Raw genomic sequence first — 15,620 nt, 5'->3', positions numbered from 1 at the left:
GGGGTGTGCTAGGGTGACCAGATGTCCCAATTTTATAGGGACAGTCCCAATTTTTGGGTCTTTTTTTTGTATAGGCTCCTATTACCCCTCACGCCCATCCTGATTTTTCACACTTGCTGTCTGGTCACCCTAGGGTGTGCACATGTGTGGGTCCCAGCTGCTCCCTGCCCCCCCTCATTGAAGCAGGTATGCAGGGTTACTGCTCTGAGAAGCAGGGCACCAGTGGACATGGGGCTGGCTGCAGACACGGGCGTGGGGCAGGGCTAGCTGGAGGCAGGGAGTGTGACATGGGCTGGCTGCAACAGGGGCTGGCTGTGGGCAGGTGGTGCGGGTACTCACATGGGGAGAGTGGCTGGCAGCAGCACGACTCAGCCGGGACCCCACCATGCAGCAGCAGGAGCCCCAGGGCCAGAGGTCCAAGGAGCAGCAGCAGCAGCAGCCGCCGCCGCCAACAGGGCAGGGAGGCAGCCCACATGGCTCCTGCAGCGCAGCGCCCCCTGGCGGCCCAGAGGAGGAATTACACCTTCCCAGTCGGAGCCCATCAAAACTTCCCTCTCAGGGAAGCCAGTTAACAAGCAGTTCTAAAACCGCTTCTAAACTTAACAACCGGTTCCTGTGAACCGGTGTGAACCGGCTCCAGCTCACCCCTGGTCATAGGAGTTGGGAACAGACAGGATAAATACACTCAGAACAACAAAAACTCCACAGGAGATGGGGCAGCAGCTAAACTCTGATGCGGGGATGACACATTACACAGGCCACTGTGAGGGCTCTCCTCCAAGTACTGACAAGGTCCATCCTTGCTTAATTTACAAGATCTGACAAGACTACCCCCTCCCCCAGGATAGTATCCCTGCAGCACAGCTGATTTGACTGTAGTCAAGGGAGCCCCAAATAGTGGGTTGTCAGGAGCAGGACTCACGCCGGTATCTCCCACACAAAGCACTAACACTAGGCTAGCAGACAAGGCAAACCCAGAAAGGCTTTCAGAAGACAAGTCTGTACGATTATATTGTAAATATGATGGCGCACAGGCTGGGTTATCCAACAGCAAAGGAACAACAAGCCTAGAAAGCCAGATTCAAAGATGGGGAAGTGGACAAGGCTCCCATTTGAACTAAAGAAGCCCAAACCCACTTAGCTTTAAAACTCCAGCAAGATCAGGGTTATTCAGGGCACCACGGCCACTGCGGTCATGCAGCCAGCCAGTAGGAGCTAGGTGAGCCAAGGTTACAATTCCAGAATTCAAACACGAGCTACGCAGACAAAAGCACCACTCAGGTGAGAGACAAGAGAACAAACTACAGTTTGAGTTATGGTCAGCTGCCCCCCGATAGACTCTCACTTCTCCAAAGTGACAAGGCTACAGCCTGCCACAGGCTGGAGCCTCCAGGGCCTTTCCAGCCTTGACCGCAGCTTTTTATGGGGCCATGGGGCAGAAGCTATCAGAAACAGAGGAACACTTACTCTACCTTTTTGGCAGACTGCCAAAATCTCTGCATCACAAGCCTGAAAGACAAGACAGAAAAATAAACTAACTAACTAAAGGCCTTTATCAATTATCATCCCCTCTTCCCCCAGGCTGAACTCAACAAACAGCATCCCCACCATCCTGAGCACCAAATTAAGGCTACACGCTCCTCTCCTCCTTGATACACAGCCTTGGGCATAAATCCTACATGTCTCACACCATGGCTATTTTTGGGGCCCCAGCTCCAAGACCACACAGCCCTGCGTTTGCTGCTCTGGAGGAGGGGGAGGAAAACAGAGCCATGGCACAGCTAACACAGCACATGAACCCTCCCTTGCAGCATCAAACCCAGTAGCCGACAGCCCCCCTCCGGCTGGCTTGGGTGGAAGGAATGCGACCCCAGCACAGTCTTCAGGAGACAGGCAGTGGGCGCAGGGTAGAGCTGGCTGGAAAATGGACTTTCCATCCTGTGAGAAATCCTGATATTTCAAGACTTGTTTGTGTCCCGAATTGGGGTGAAAAGTTGAAATACTGAAGTTTTTCACAGAATGAAGAGGAGTTCTCACAAATGTCAATTCAGAAGCGTCAATGCAAATCGAAATACTTCCTTTCCTAATGTAATATTTCCATTTCGCCATGCTATTTTAAACTAAACTGTTTGAAGTTTTCCAGAAGAAAACATTGCTGCTTCAGCAAAGTACAAAGTTTCATTCTAAATCAGTTTTCTTCTGGAAAACTTCAATTTCAACAGAACCATGTTCTCCCTCAAAAAAGATTTTCGTTGTGAAGTTTCTGACCAGCTTGTAGTGCTAAGGGCAGCGAGGAGAAAGACGTTTGCAATCAATCCTCAGCTGGCAGACTAGAGGAGGGGACGGCTGAATTGAAGGAAATCCAACAGCTGACACAGTGCACCATAAAGAAAAGAGACGAGACACCAGGCACCTTAAAAAAAGTCCAGTTCACACCCAATTTTAAGCCCTTGAGGTCAGGAGTGAGGATTTCAGACAGGGATGGTTTTGGCTGCTGTAGTCCTGGAAGGGAGAAACAAAAAGATCCCATCAGGCAGGGACCTACCCACTGCGAGCTATCAAACAGGTCATTACATGGGGTAACCAAGGGGCGGAAGTCAGGCAGGGAGAGGGGGGATAATGGAGAGAGGGAGGGAGGGAGCTCACTCACCATATGGGTACAGTGGATCTGGCTCAGCTAGGATGCTGTACGCAATGGCTGCATCTGTCACTGATGTACAAATAGGGCCTGTCCGAAATAAATGAAATGGTTGCAAACATGACAAGACGTGAGCAGGACACACCCACTCCCAGTGACACACACTCTCACGCAGGGGCTTACACCTGCTGCGTGTCTTCACATGTGTGCAAGCACAGGGAAGTCACCGCGGCTCCACGAGAGCCCTCTTACCAAGGCTGACGGTCGAGTAGGAGAGTGGAAGGCAGCCATGACAACTGATGAGCCCAAATGTACCTTCAAGCAAGACACAGAGATCACATGGAGGAACAAACTGTATTAAGTGGAGACAGACCAGTGCTCAGCAGACCCAGTCTTCCTAAAGATCCTTTTGGCTCAGGCCCATCTCTAGTATTAACCTACAAGGGGATGAGGCTAAATACCCTCAACCCTCATCCTCTTGTGTGCCTGGAGTGAGACGGCTAGTGGCTCTAGACTGGGTTTCTTCATCAAGCCAATCAGGTTCAGAACCCTTCAGAGGAGATTCTAAAGAGCGCAAGGAGTGGGGTGGGAGGGGGAAATAAGAGCATCTTTGGCTTAGGATTTGGTTCAGCTAAAGCTAGAATTGATTACAGCACAGACATGCAAGGGATGGAAGACATCTACAACATGAAGTTCCATCCCCCCACTCCCAGAGGGCCCATGGCAGGGCTACTTTCTTAAGTCAGGCCTCCAGTCCAATGTTAAGTTAGGGAAGAATTTACTTTAGGGGAGGCACCAGTAGCAAATATGCTCACGGGGAAGTAGGACTGACATTTTGGAAACCAAGCTCTAGATCCTTGGGGAGCCTTTACAGAGCAGAAGTGACTAACCTTCCGACTTTACACTAGGAACTAAGCCCTTCTGCAAACACGCACATGCTTAACTTTGAGCACATATGCAGTCCCACTGAGGTGAACAGGACTACTCACGCATGTGCTTAATTTGAAGTATGTGCATAGAGGTCAGCAGGATTGAGGCCAACAACACTGACTTGCTAGTAGGAAGGCTCAGAGCGGTAGCTGTGTTAGTCTGGATCTGTAAAAGCAGCAAAGAGTCCTGTGGCACCTTATAGACTAACAGATGTATTGGAGCATGAGCTTTTGTGGGTGAATCCGACGAAGCGGGTATTCACCCATGAAAGCTCATGCTCCAATACATCTGTTAGTCTATAAGGTGCCACAGGACTCTGCTGTTCCTACTAGCAGTATTCCCTCCCCACTTCTGAGGTGGTCTGCCATAACCTACTACACATGCCCCCCAGAGAAAGGAGTGCAAGTTCACTTGGGTTTACTAATCCAGTGGTAACTGGAGCCCGAAATTGAGATACAGGGCTGGGATGACTGCCTCATTCAAAACTACAAAATTCCTAGGTTGGGGAAGATTTATTTACAGGCTGTAAATCAATCTTGGGGATTTGCAGAAGATCATCAACAGGGGTACATGGATTTACAGCTGGATGATTCTCTGCCCCCTTAGTCCTCTCCTCCCTGGCGGAATATGGGAAAGAAAGGGGAAATTCAACACTTGCTGGAGGGAGACAACTTTCATGGTGTGCATTCCAAATCCTTAGCAGTAAGGTCATGTCAGAAATGCCTCTGGACTCTGAACCCAGAGCTAGTGGGGCTCATGCTGTGGCTTCCTTCCCTTATAACCCCTCCCCCTCCAAAAAAACAAGTCCCCGGACTACAACTCAGAATGACATCTGCTTATCCCTGCTCCTTCAGCCAGGGCAAGTCATTGCGCCAGGGCTAGAAGACAAGAGGGGCTGGAATACAGAATCACCCAACTGTCATCTGGAGTCAGGGACGTACCAACTAACCAGTAAAATGTCTCCATGTTTGGCCAAAAATGATTATTTTCATTTTAATTAAAATCCATAACATGCATGGACAGACAAACTCTAAGTTCCCTAACAACCATTTAAAGTCACAAGTCAAATATAACAGATCTCAGAAGTCAAATCCTTGTCATAGTTATTTACAGCCACACACTAAACTGGCACTATCATCCCAACCCCACAGAGGGCTAGGGAACAGTTTCATGCTCAGGAGGGTATTGGACTTTGTGTGGGGTCCCACCATCCCCCAGGAAATGCAGGATCCCCAGCCAGGTAAAGGGGCAATACCTTTCAAACCCACGACACCACAGAAAGAAGCAGGAATCCTCACAGAGCCGCCTCCGTCAGTGCCAAGAGCCAATGGGCAAAGACCTACAGAGAAACATGTATTTGCATGGGACCATAAAGACTGTATACAGCCCTTCCCACATCACTTTCCCAGAATCTTTAACAGGAAAGAGCAGGCATACGGGACATCTGAAGCGCCCATCTCTACAAAGGGCAATACCCACTGACATCCAAATCCCCTTAGAGGCCCAACCACAACCAGCTTTTACACCAGACAAAGCACTGCATGGAAAGCCTATTTACTCCAGATGGCTTATTCATGATCCCAGGCTCCTCCCCTTGGATTCTGTTATCTTCTGTTCTCTGCCCTGCTCCTAAAACACCGCTGGTGCATCTATCACAGGCCTCTCTCCACCCACCCACAAAACTTCTGCTAGGCCTTAGAATCTTCCCCAAAGGCTCCAGCAACTTCCAAAGTGGCCTTTTCCCCTGGCTGGATTCAGTTTATCTCACCTGCCGCCACAGCAGCAGCCGATCCACTGGAGCTGCCCCCAGTGAAATGCTGGGGGTTGTATGGGTTCCTAGCAGTGCCATGGAATCTGAAGGAGATAAAATGAGAAAGTGTGTAGACTTTCAAATGAGAGTGTGTCGGACACACCTTAGGGTAGGTGAGGAAACAAAATCATGTCTCAGAAGTAACCTAACTTTCACCCCTGCAAGCAGGTGTGGGAAAACTTTTTGGCCTGAGGGCCGCATCAGGTTTTGTAAATTGTATTAAGGGCTGGTTAGGGGAGGGGGGCATATTCCCCCTCCCCCCTGCTTCTCACCCCTGATGGCTCGCCCTCAGGACAGGCCATCCATCACCCCCCACTCCTGTCCCCTGATCACACCCAGAACCCCCGCCCCCTCCAACCACTCCCACCGCGCAGCACAGATACCGGGTCAGGCCAGGCTCTGCAGCTGCATTGCCCCAGGAGCTTGGAGCCCCGTCACCCAGAACACTGTGCCAGCAGCGGAGAGAACTGAGGCTGTGGAGGAGGGGGAACAGGAGGGGAGGGGCTGAGGGCTAGTCTCTCATGCCAGGAGCTCAGGGGCCGGGCAGGTGGATCCCACAGGCCGTAGTTCACCCACCTCTGCTCCCCAGGCACACGGTGCTACTCTCTAGGCATCCTGTGCCTTGATTTAGACCCCCACCCCTCAGACAATCAAACTCTTCACATGGCTAAGATGCTCTCCTTGCCACCGTGCGGGTGAGATGTGAGAATGTTCAACAGCTGAGTTTCATGACTGAGGGTTTTTAAAATGTACCTGAATGACCCCCAATAAAGGGGGGGGGGGGGAAGCGGCGTGGGTGTGACTTGTTTACCTGTTGGGGTTACAGCCAGTGGTTCCAGTCCCTAGCTCATGCATGTTTGAGACCCCAATAATGATTGCTCCAGCCTCCCGCAGCTTCCTGGTCACTGTAGCATCTTCAGTTTCTGGCTCTGTCCCAAGGTATACTGTTCCCGCTCGGGAGTGATAAGGCACCTCAGTAAGAAACAAAAAAGTGCATTAGGTATATTGAACACACAAGATCCAGCAACTTCTTCTCCACAACATCAGAACAGGATTCTCTGAGGAATCAGTGCCCATCTGGCCTAGATACTCAAGGCATTGTGGTGAAATCAGAGCTGGGCAAGTACAATGGCTGCTTTTAGCCTCACTGCTCAGGCGGGGTACTGCCCTCCTTGTGCTGGGGTTCTCTCTGGAGGCTACTTGGAATCAGAAAACCTAAAATCAAACAGTTAATATTCCCCTAACTGCTCTGTTCAGGCGCTAGTTAGATATGAGGCCAGGGAGAGTACTAACACGATGTAGATAGTCAGGTAACAGTGACCCAACTTTGAATAAGGCTTGGAGATCTCTGGATGGAGAGTTCTATAAAAGTATCAATGATAATTCCAACCTGCTGGCCAGATGGCCAACGATCGCTCTTTCGTGCTTCTCCACTCTCCGCATTCATATATTAGAAGGGGCTACAAGTTTCAAATTTGGATGCCTAAAGTTAGGCACCTAAATTGGTATTTAAGCACCCAAATAAGTGGCCTCATTTTTGGACAATGGAATGAAACCAAACAGAGCAGAACACAACACCTGCAGCTCCCACCGAGATGGCAATAATTCAGTGACATGCATAGAAGAACCATCTAATTGCTGACATAGCTGTCAGGAGTTACTAATGGTAACTATTACTAGGACACAGGCAAAAAGCATTCACTGTCCTCCTGACTGAAACTCAGGGCTTCAGTTGACAAGAAATTTCACTATTTTTATTTTGCAAATTTGCTTTTGTTATTTTTTCAGAATAAAAGTAAATTTTACTCAAGTTTCTTGTAATCCACAGACCTCTGAAAATTTCATTTCAGCATCAGGGAAATAGGGTGTTCCCCAAAAGAAATGTGAAATTGACATTCTTGTCAGTTTCACAACTGCTACCGAATGCCAATTTTACTCAGCTACTGTGAAGCCAGGAGCCTGCAAGTTTCCAGAGCCCTGGCTCCCACTGGGGCTGGCAGACTCCCTGTCAGGGCTATGGACCTTGGAACACTGGCAAGTTTCCAATGGAAAGATACCTGTGTTCTGGCAAAACATTTTGCGTCAGTGAACTAGCATTTTCCAACTAACTCAAGTCCGAACTCCACTCTCCCTTACATCAACAGTAAGACTCCAGTTACAAGGGTCTGGCCAACACTGAGAACTTTTGGAAATCCCATCCTCCAACTCTAGGACTAAGTTTACTGACTTCCTGTTTTGTCAGAAGTAGTATCTCTTTTCCTCCTCCAGACCTCTCCTGGGTTTCATGGGTTAAATGCTGTTAGAAGTTATGATTTGAATACCAGATATGGAATATGCTTTTTATACGCTCATATTCCAGGGTTGGTCTTACTGTTTTAGTCTAGCTACTGTAACTGCAGATTCTACTCTTATTTCTATAAATGCCTACACCTTTTGTCAAATATCTTACCAAGATGTTTGCCTTAACAACAATCTGCAGCAGTGAGTTACACAGGTTAATCACCTTTTTATTTATTTATTTATTGAGAGTAACATTTCTTTTTATGCATTTTAAACTGAGCTGCTTTTAAGTGCCTTTGCGTGTCCCTCAGCTGCAGGATACACAAGTGCTTATAACTTCACACAGCATGAGCTGGCCATGCAACACTCCAACCATGAAGGGAACTCACAACTTTAATCTCTTCTTTCAAGCAGACTGGGATTCCATCCAGAAGAGAAAGGGGGCATTTATTCCTGTAACGAGTAGTGGAGGCTTCAGCCATCTGGAAAGAGAAAGATTTTATCTTAGCTGGACAATGGGATATGTCTGAGAAGACTGACATGAACAATATTGCAAACTAAATACAACCCAGAGAGATCTCCCCATGATGGGTCCGAACCCTTTTACCACGGGCGAGAGGAGAGAAGCTACTGATCCATTATGTCTAGGTCCGGAGGTCATGGAGCAAAAGGAGCCACAGGGTGGGAAGAATAGTATGGACACCCCAGAGAAACACATCCTGGTTTAAGCAACATTCAGTAGGAACTGCAACTCCTATAATATTAGTCTCCCACAGGAGTAAGTGAAATTGAGTCATTTATGGCCCTCAGAGAGGAGGGAATGAGGAAAACGGGAGAAAGGTAAACTATGCACACTTCATTCCAGCAATCCTATCCCAGGATTGAGAACATCTATGCAGCAGATCAGAACAAGAGCCTTTTAGTCGCTCATATCCCCTTCTGCAGGGAAAGTGTGCCCATTCAGGTGACCACTGGCTGCTCTTTCTCTAGGGAGGAGGAAGCCCACTCCCACCAAAAGGCAGACATACCTTCTGTATCTGCACCCGGTCCCACTGCACGATTGCTCGGAGAGGGGGGCTGGATTTCTCACAGTCCTCCAGCGAGGAGATAATATTCTGAGCAACCTGTAAGGGTGTCAACTCCCCAGTCCTATAAAAACAGGGGAGAGTTGAGAGATTGGGATCCTGTTACAATTCCCATCAGAGGTGCTGACTTTGTGTTCCCAGGTGGTGCTTGACCACTACTCTGCCCCAGGCCTCACCGCTACTCCACCCCTTCCCCCAATTCCCCACCCCGCCCTACTTCTTCCTACCCCGTTCCGCACCCTCCAAACAGCTGATTGAAGAAGGCAGGAGGCACTGGGAGGAGGTACAGGAGCTGATTGGCAGGGCCACTGGCAGGTGCTGGGGGCAAGGAGGGAGAGCTGATCTGCAGGGCTGCCGGGGGGTGCTGAGCACCCACTGGTTTTTGCTTTGGAGCACTCACAGAGTCAGCGCCTATGATTCCTGGGATGGTTCTCTGCTTCCCAGGCACAGTTCTGAAGGAAACCATCCTCTGGCAGAAAGGTGTCATGCCATCACCCTTTGAGCTGAGAACTAGATAGGAATCAATCAGGAGCTGATCAGTGACACTCCCTAGACAGCTAGTGCTACTGAGCAACATGAAATGCTTCCTTCCCCATGAAAGCTTGTCTCCACAGCACTTTCGGCCCCAGAGAACAAGATAGGAGCTGGAAACCCAGTCTGATGCCTGGGAACACTAAGATCAGCCGGAGTGTTGTAGATGACAGAGCTCTGGGTAGAACTATTACACTTTCTTGGCAAAGGGTCCAACGCTGTGGAACTCACTTTGGCCAGAGAGCGGGCTGAACTCAGAGCACAACACGGAAGTCAACTTTTTGTGCAGGCCTCCCACTGATCATGAGGGCTGCAAACAGCCTCACAACATGGCCTTCATAATCAACCCCCCAAAATGAGCCTTCAGAAAGTCAATGTTCCCTAGGCTGCAGTAACACTTCTAGTAATTCTAGCTCCTAGGTTGATGTGTACACTTGAGATACACAGAGAGGTTGCATGAGGTTAGAGCATGCATGATCACAAACAGCCCCCCACCCCACAGCTAGGCTTGGGGTGGGCCCCACCTTTCCATTTGTTCTGACAGTATAATTTGAATTAGCATAAGAGATAGGCCTGAGGCATACAGCTCCTAGAAGTTTGGCCTCAACAAAATCCTCTCCCAACCTCTAGTCACTATTTCCGAGAATTGTTTTGACCTTTTTGTTCCTCTGGTCTGTTCACACTCACTGGGTGGAACAGTGTCAAACTGGGAGGGCAAGCAGCAGGGAGACTCAGTGGAGGTTCTTCAGGATCCTCAAAGGCTCTGCATTGAGGTGACCTTCCATCCACCCGCTCAACAACAAGCGACACAAGGAATCTTCCCCTGCTTTCCTACTTCACTGAGAAGACTATGGATAAGCCCAAGAGCTAGGGACTTGGATGTAGGTCCCTCACCTACCAGCACTTTGCGAGAGTCTGCAATTACTGGGAAAGCGTAAAAACCAGTTAGGAAGAGGATTTATTCAGCAGACTAGAGTGAAGGGATGAAGTTAAAAGGAGGTACATGTAGCAGGCCAAATTTTAGGGGAGAAATTCCTGACACAGATCTGTTAGATACAGGGAGCCACATCAAGCCATGGAGGGGAAAAAAGAGAAGACAAGATGCCCTAATATTGTAGGTCTTTCCACCTATCATTTAATCTCACCTACCGGTAGCAGTTCAGATAGTCCTGGATCCCTTTGAAACTGAACCCAGTGCTGGCATGATGAGACCTGCAAAGAGAGAAATAAGAAAGTGACGGTCAGTTGCCAAAGAACCTTCTGCGAGACTCACAATGCCAACAAGAGTGTGATGAGGTGCTGACTAGGAAAGCGTCACCTAGTACTTCAGTGTAACAACCAGAAAACGTTTTTTGCCAAAATCCGACTGAAATTCAACTAACTGCTCTGGGCCCCTTTGGAAATCCCAGCTGAGGTCTTTAGCTATTAAGAAATCCCTCACTATAGAATAGTACAATATTCAAAAGTGCCTATGGAGTCTGAGTCATGGAATTCAGGGTTTCAAATCATGTAGGTACATTTGAATATTTTGCCTCAGGTCTTTTTAAATACAAAACCTAAATACACTGATAGACACACATTAGAACTACCAGCAACTGAAGTCCAGCGTTTGTAAGAAGGTTTAAGGAATAACTTGCCACAGAAAAGCTATTATTACTTGCATAGCACAAACAGTATGCGAGGCACGTTAGAGACTATACAAAACCCATGTTCCTTCCCCAAAGAGTTTGCACTCAAAACACATCACAAAGAATAATTCAACATGCCAATAAGCCTAATAAGGATCTAATCTATAGCTTTCTGTATTTTCTGATGTGGAATATGTTACAACGAGACAGACATGTACAAATCAGTTAAAACAGGCTAACTGGTAAGACAAGCAAACCTGCATTTGACCTGTGTATGTTCTAAGCAAATATAAAACTTTTCTAAGTATGTGGGTGATTAAGGCGTTGCCTTTGAACATGTTAGCTAGTAAGTCTGAACTACGTGCTGTTAAAAAAAAGTATCAGAACCTAATGTTGACCAGTTTCAACACCTTTTAAAAACATGTTTCACTGGTCATAGTCAACACAGCTAACAAATTGGTGGGGGAAAGGCAGCAGCCCAGGGTAGAGCCTAGGATTGACTATGAGCAGCTAACATGTTTTTCAAGTTCACAGAATCATAGACTATCCAGGTTGGAAGGGACCTCAGGAGGTCATCTAGTCCAACCCCCTGCTCAAAGCAGGATCAATCCCCAACTAAATCATCCCAGCCAAGGCTTTGTCAAGCCTGACCTTAAAAACCTCCAAGGAAGGAGATTCCACCACCTCCCTAGGTAACCCATTCCAGCGGTTTACCACCCTCCTAGTGAAAAAGTTTTTCCTAATATTCGAATTCACCTCTCCCACTGCAATTGAGGCCATTACTCCTTGTTCTGTCAGCTGCGTATCCTGAGAACAGTCTAGATCCATCTCTTTGGAACCCCCTTTCAGGTGTTGAAGCATCTATCAATCCCCCCTCATTCTTCTCTTCTGCAGACTAACAATCCCAGTTCCCTCAGCCTTCTCCTCGTAAGTCACGTGCTCCAGCCCCTAATCATTTTGTTGCCCTCTGCTGGACTCTTTCAATTTTTCACTCTTCATTTTAGCGTGGGGCCCAAAACTGGACACAATAGTTCCAGATGAGGCCACCAATGCCGATAGAGGGAAGTGATCACATCCCTCAATCTGCTGGGCAACTGGCCATATTATGCGCAACTGCATTAGCTTCTTGGCAACAGAGCAGTTGCTGACTCATATCCAGCTTCTCGCCACTGTACACCCTAGGTCCTTTCTTGTAGAACTGCTGCCCAGCCATTCAGTCCCTAGTCTGTAGCGTGACTGGGATTCTTCCATCCTAAGTGCAGGTTCTGCACTTGTCTTCTAGAACCTCATCAGATTTCTTTTGCGCAACTCCTCCAATTTGTCTAGGTCCTTTGTATCCTACTTCCTACCTCTCAGAGTATCTACCACTTCCCAGTTTTGCGATTACACTAATTGCTGGTGCAATCCCACATCTCCAGATCATTATGAAGTATTGACAAAACCAGCCCCAGGACCGACTTGGGGCACTCCGTTTGTACCGGCTGCCAACTAGACAAGGGCCATTGATCACTCATTGAGCCCGACGATCTAGCCAGCTTTCTTATCCTTACAGTCACTTCATCCAGCCCATGCTTCTTTAACTTGCTGGCAAGAATACTTGTGGGAGACCGTATCAAAAGCTTTGCTAAATCAGGATAACACATCCACTGCTTTCCCCTCATCCACAGAGCCAGTTATCTCGTCATAGAGGGCAATTAGGTTAGTCAGGCATGACTTGCCCTTGGTGAATCCATGCCGACTGTTCCTGATCACTTTCCTCTCCTCTAAGTGCTTCAGAATTGATTCCTTGAGGACCCTCTCCATGATTTTTCCAGGGTCTGAGGTGAGGCTGACTGGCTTGTAGTTCCCCAGATCCTCCTCCTCCCCGTTTTTAAAAGATGGGAACTACATTAGCCTTTTTCCAGTCATTGGGACCTCCCCCGATCGCCATGAGTTTTCAAAGATAATGGGCAATGGCTCTGCAATCACATCCGCCAACTCCATTAGCACCCTCGGATGCAGCGCATCTGGCCCCATGAACAAATTATATCCATCCATGACAGTACTTCAGTCATGTGAGTTATCCCACCAAGTCTCTGTTATTCCAATCACATCATAGTTCCTTGCCTGTGCAAGCACTTCCAGTTCTCCCTGCTTGTTTCCCAGGCTTCTTCCATTTGTGTATAGGCACTTAAGCACTAAGTTGCTAAAACTGGTCTAAAAACATTTAAGTACTTAGCACAAACAGTACATAATTCAAATGCATCTGAATTCAAACCAGATATTCCCCGCAGTCTAGCCAAGGGTTAATGAAGTAAGGGGAGCTTTCGGTATCAGAAGGTGCAGAGATAGCATGGCGAGATACTGAGTAAGGACACAAACTGCAAAGGAAGAGAAAGGAAAGGATGCTGCACATTAGAATTCAGAACGCATCCGGGGGGAAAAATTCCTTATAACTTGGGCCACTGTTTGAGACATACAGAAAGTCACTTTGTTTTGGGAAACCTGATTGTGTCTAGACTACGGACAATGACATAATGATCCAGTACTGCATTAATACACACACAACACCCCCTACTCCTTAAACATCATGCTGACCTGGTCTCCATCAACTGCTTGAGAATCTCCAATGTGTTTTTAGTCTCAGGCTTTTCCTTTCTTCCCTCAGCAGCAACCTCTGGAATAAACGTGGGGTCTTCATGGATATCAAGATAGTGCATGAGAGTGAAGTTATTCATCCTGGAAGAGAGATGGAGAGTCACTGCTGGAACTTGTAAGCCTCACCCTAAATGTTTTAATTCACAAATATTTTGTTAAAAAGGCAAATGCTTCTGGAGAGTTCTCCTTTTGAACAATGTGCACTGTTTTGCAGAACTACTAGAAAGCAATTATCTCTCTGTCATCATGTTCCTCTGCAGAGGTGGAGCAGAAGGATTACTAGGTTATTCATTAGTTTGTATATTCCAAGGCCAGTAGGCATCACTGATCTGATCTCCTGGAAAACACAGGCCATAAAACTTCCCCAAAATAATTCCTAGAGCAGATCATTTCTATACTATAAAGGACAGCACACCACTATGGATCGATGCCCACACAATTCTCTCATTATTGAGAAGGAGGGTCCCAGGAAGAAACCAAGGTGATTTAGAAATGAACATCCTAGATTGAGGAGCATCTGGATCCACGAGCAATTCCTGGACAGTGTCCATGTGGAGACAGCTGAGGTAGCTGTCCCAGTACACAGGACTGCTGACACACCACTGGTGAAGGAGATCTCATGGTGGACCCTGGCAGCTGGTTACTTCTGGCAGCAGGCAGTGCATCACTCCTGCTCTGAACCCTCCCGCCGTGATAATAGGTAACCATTATGCTCTTCTTGATACAGGAGAGGAGGAATCACCCCCTACAGTAGAGGAGGAGAAGCCTCGTACCCCAAAGGCTGGGAGGTCTGCTGCCACTTTGAATAGGAAACGTAGGGTAGTGGTAGTCGGAGAGAGTCTCTTCTGAGGGGGACGGAGGCTCCCATCTGTCGTCCTGACAATTCATCTTGAGAGGTATGCTGCCCGCCGGGGGCCCGTATCCAAGATTTTACGGAGGCATTGTCGAGGATTATCCAGTTCTCTGACTACTACTCCATGCTACTCATCCATGTGGGCACAAATGATACTGTGAGGTGTGACACTGAGCAGATCAAGAGTGACTACAGAGCTCTGGGAATATGGGAAGGAGTTTGGAGCACAGGTGGTATTCTCTTCCATCCTGTCAATGGTAGGGGCCCAGGCAGAGACGAGTGCATTGTGGAGGTGAATGCCTGGCTGCAAAGATGGTGTCACCAGAAGGGCTTTGGCTTCCTTGACCACAGGATGCTATTTGAGGAAGGACTGCTAGGCAGAGATGGCGTTCACCTTTCGAGGAGGGGAAAGACCCTATTTGGACACAGACTGGCTAACCTAGTGAGGAGGGCTTTAAACTAGGTTCAACAGGGACTGGTGAGCAAAGCCCACAGGAAGTGGAGAACATGGAGTCCTGGGAGATGGTCGGAAATAGGAGGGAGCTTGGGCTATAATGGCAGAGAGAAAGGAGGGTCAGGGCAAAACTGGGAGGCAAGGTCAAATCCGGATCTTAGATGCCTATATACAAATGCGAGAAGTATGAGTAATAAGCAGGAAGAACTGAAGTACAACTGACATTGCTGGCATCACTGAAACTTGGTGAGATAATACATGATTGGAATGTTGCTCAGGAAGGATAGACGGGGAAAAAGGGAGGAGGTGTTGCCTTATATATTAAAAATGTACACACTTGGACTGAGGTGGAGATGGACATAGGAGATGGAAGTGTTGAGAGTCTCTGGGTTAGGCTAAAAGGGGTAAAAAGCAAAGGTGATGTCGTGCTAGGGGTCTACTACAGGCCACCTAACCGGGTGGAAGAGGCTTTTTTTAAACAACTAACAAAATCATCCAAAGCCCAAGATCTGGTGATGGGGGACTTCAACTATCCAGATATATGTTGGGAAAGCAACACAGCAGGGCACAGACTATCCAAAAAATTCTTGGACTGCATTGCAGACAACTTTTCATTTCAGAAGGTTGAAAAAGCAACTAGGGGGGAAGCTGTTCTAGATTTCATTTTAACAAACAGGGAGGAACTTGTTGAGAATTTGAAAATGGAAGGTAGCTTGGGTGTAAGTGATCATGAAATCATAGCGTTCACAATTCTAAGGAAGGGTAGAAGGGAGT

At 47.8% G+C, this 15,620-nt stretch overlaps 1 protein-coding gene across 1 annotated transcript in view; it reads right to left on the bottom strand.

The window, feature by feature from the left end:
• The window catches only part of LOC116825982 (uncharacterized), a 41,989-nt gene that overhangs the window by 8,457 nt on the left and 17,912 nt on the right, over window positions 1–15,620 (bottom strand). The window contains exons 4-14 of the mRNA XM_032782430.2: window positions 13,480–13,620; window positions 10,424–10,486; window positions 8,687–8,807; window positions 8,048–8,140; window positions 6,190–6,350; window positions 5,337–5,422; window positions 4,824–4,907; window positions 2,891–2,953; window positions 2,651–2,728; window positions 2,414–2,502; window positions 1,473–1,509 (exon numbers count right to left, since the gene is read on the bottom strand). Coding sequence (XP_032638321.1) covers window positions 1,473–1,509; window positions 2,414–2,502; window positions 2,651–2,728; window positions 2,891–2,953; window positions 4,824–4,907; window positions 5,337–5,422; window positions 6,190–6,350; window positions 8,048–8,140; window positions 8,687–8,807; window positions 10,424–10,486; window positions 13,480–13,620 — 1,016 coding nt within the window. The remainder of the gene's footprint in view (window positions 1–1,472; window positions 1,510–2,413; window positions 2,503–2,650; window positions 2,729–2,890; window positions 2,954–4,823; window positions 4,908–5,336; window positions 5,423–6,189; window positions 6,351–8,047; window positions 8,141–8,686; window positions 8,808–10,423; window positions 10,487–13,479; window positions 13,621–15,620) is intronic.

The sequence above is a fragment of the Chelonoidis abingdonii genome, chromosome 1 (genome assembly GCF_003597395.2).
Source record: "Chelonoidis abingdonii isolate Lonesome George chromosome 1, CheloAbing_2.0, whole genome shotgun sequence".
NCBI classification, from domain to species: Eukaryota; Metazoa; Chordata; order Testudines; family Testudinidae; genus Chelonoidis; species Chelonoidis abingdonii.
The sequence above is the reverse complement of the archived record's forward strand: the minus strand, read 5'-3'. Positions and strand labels throughout refer to the sequence as shown.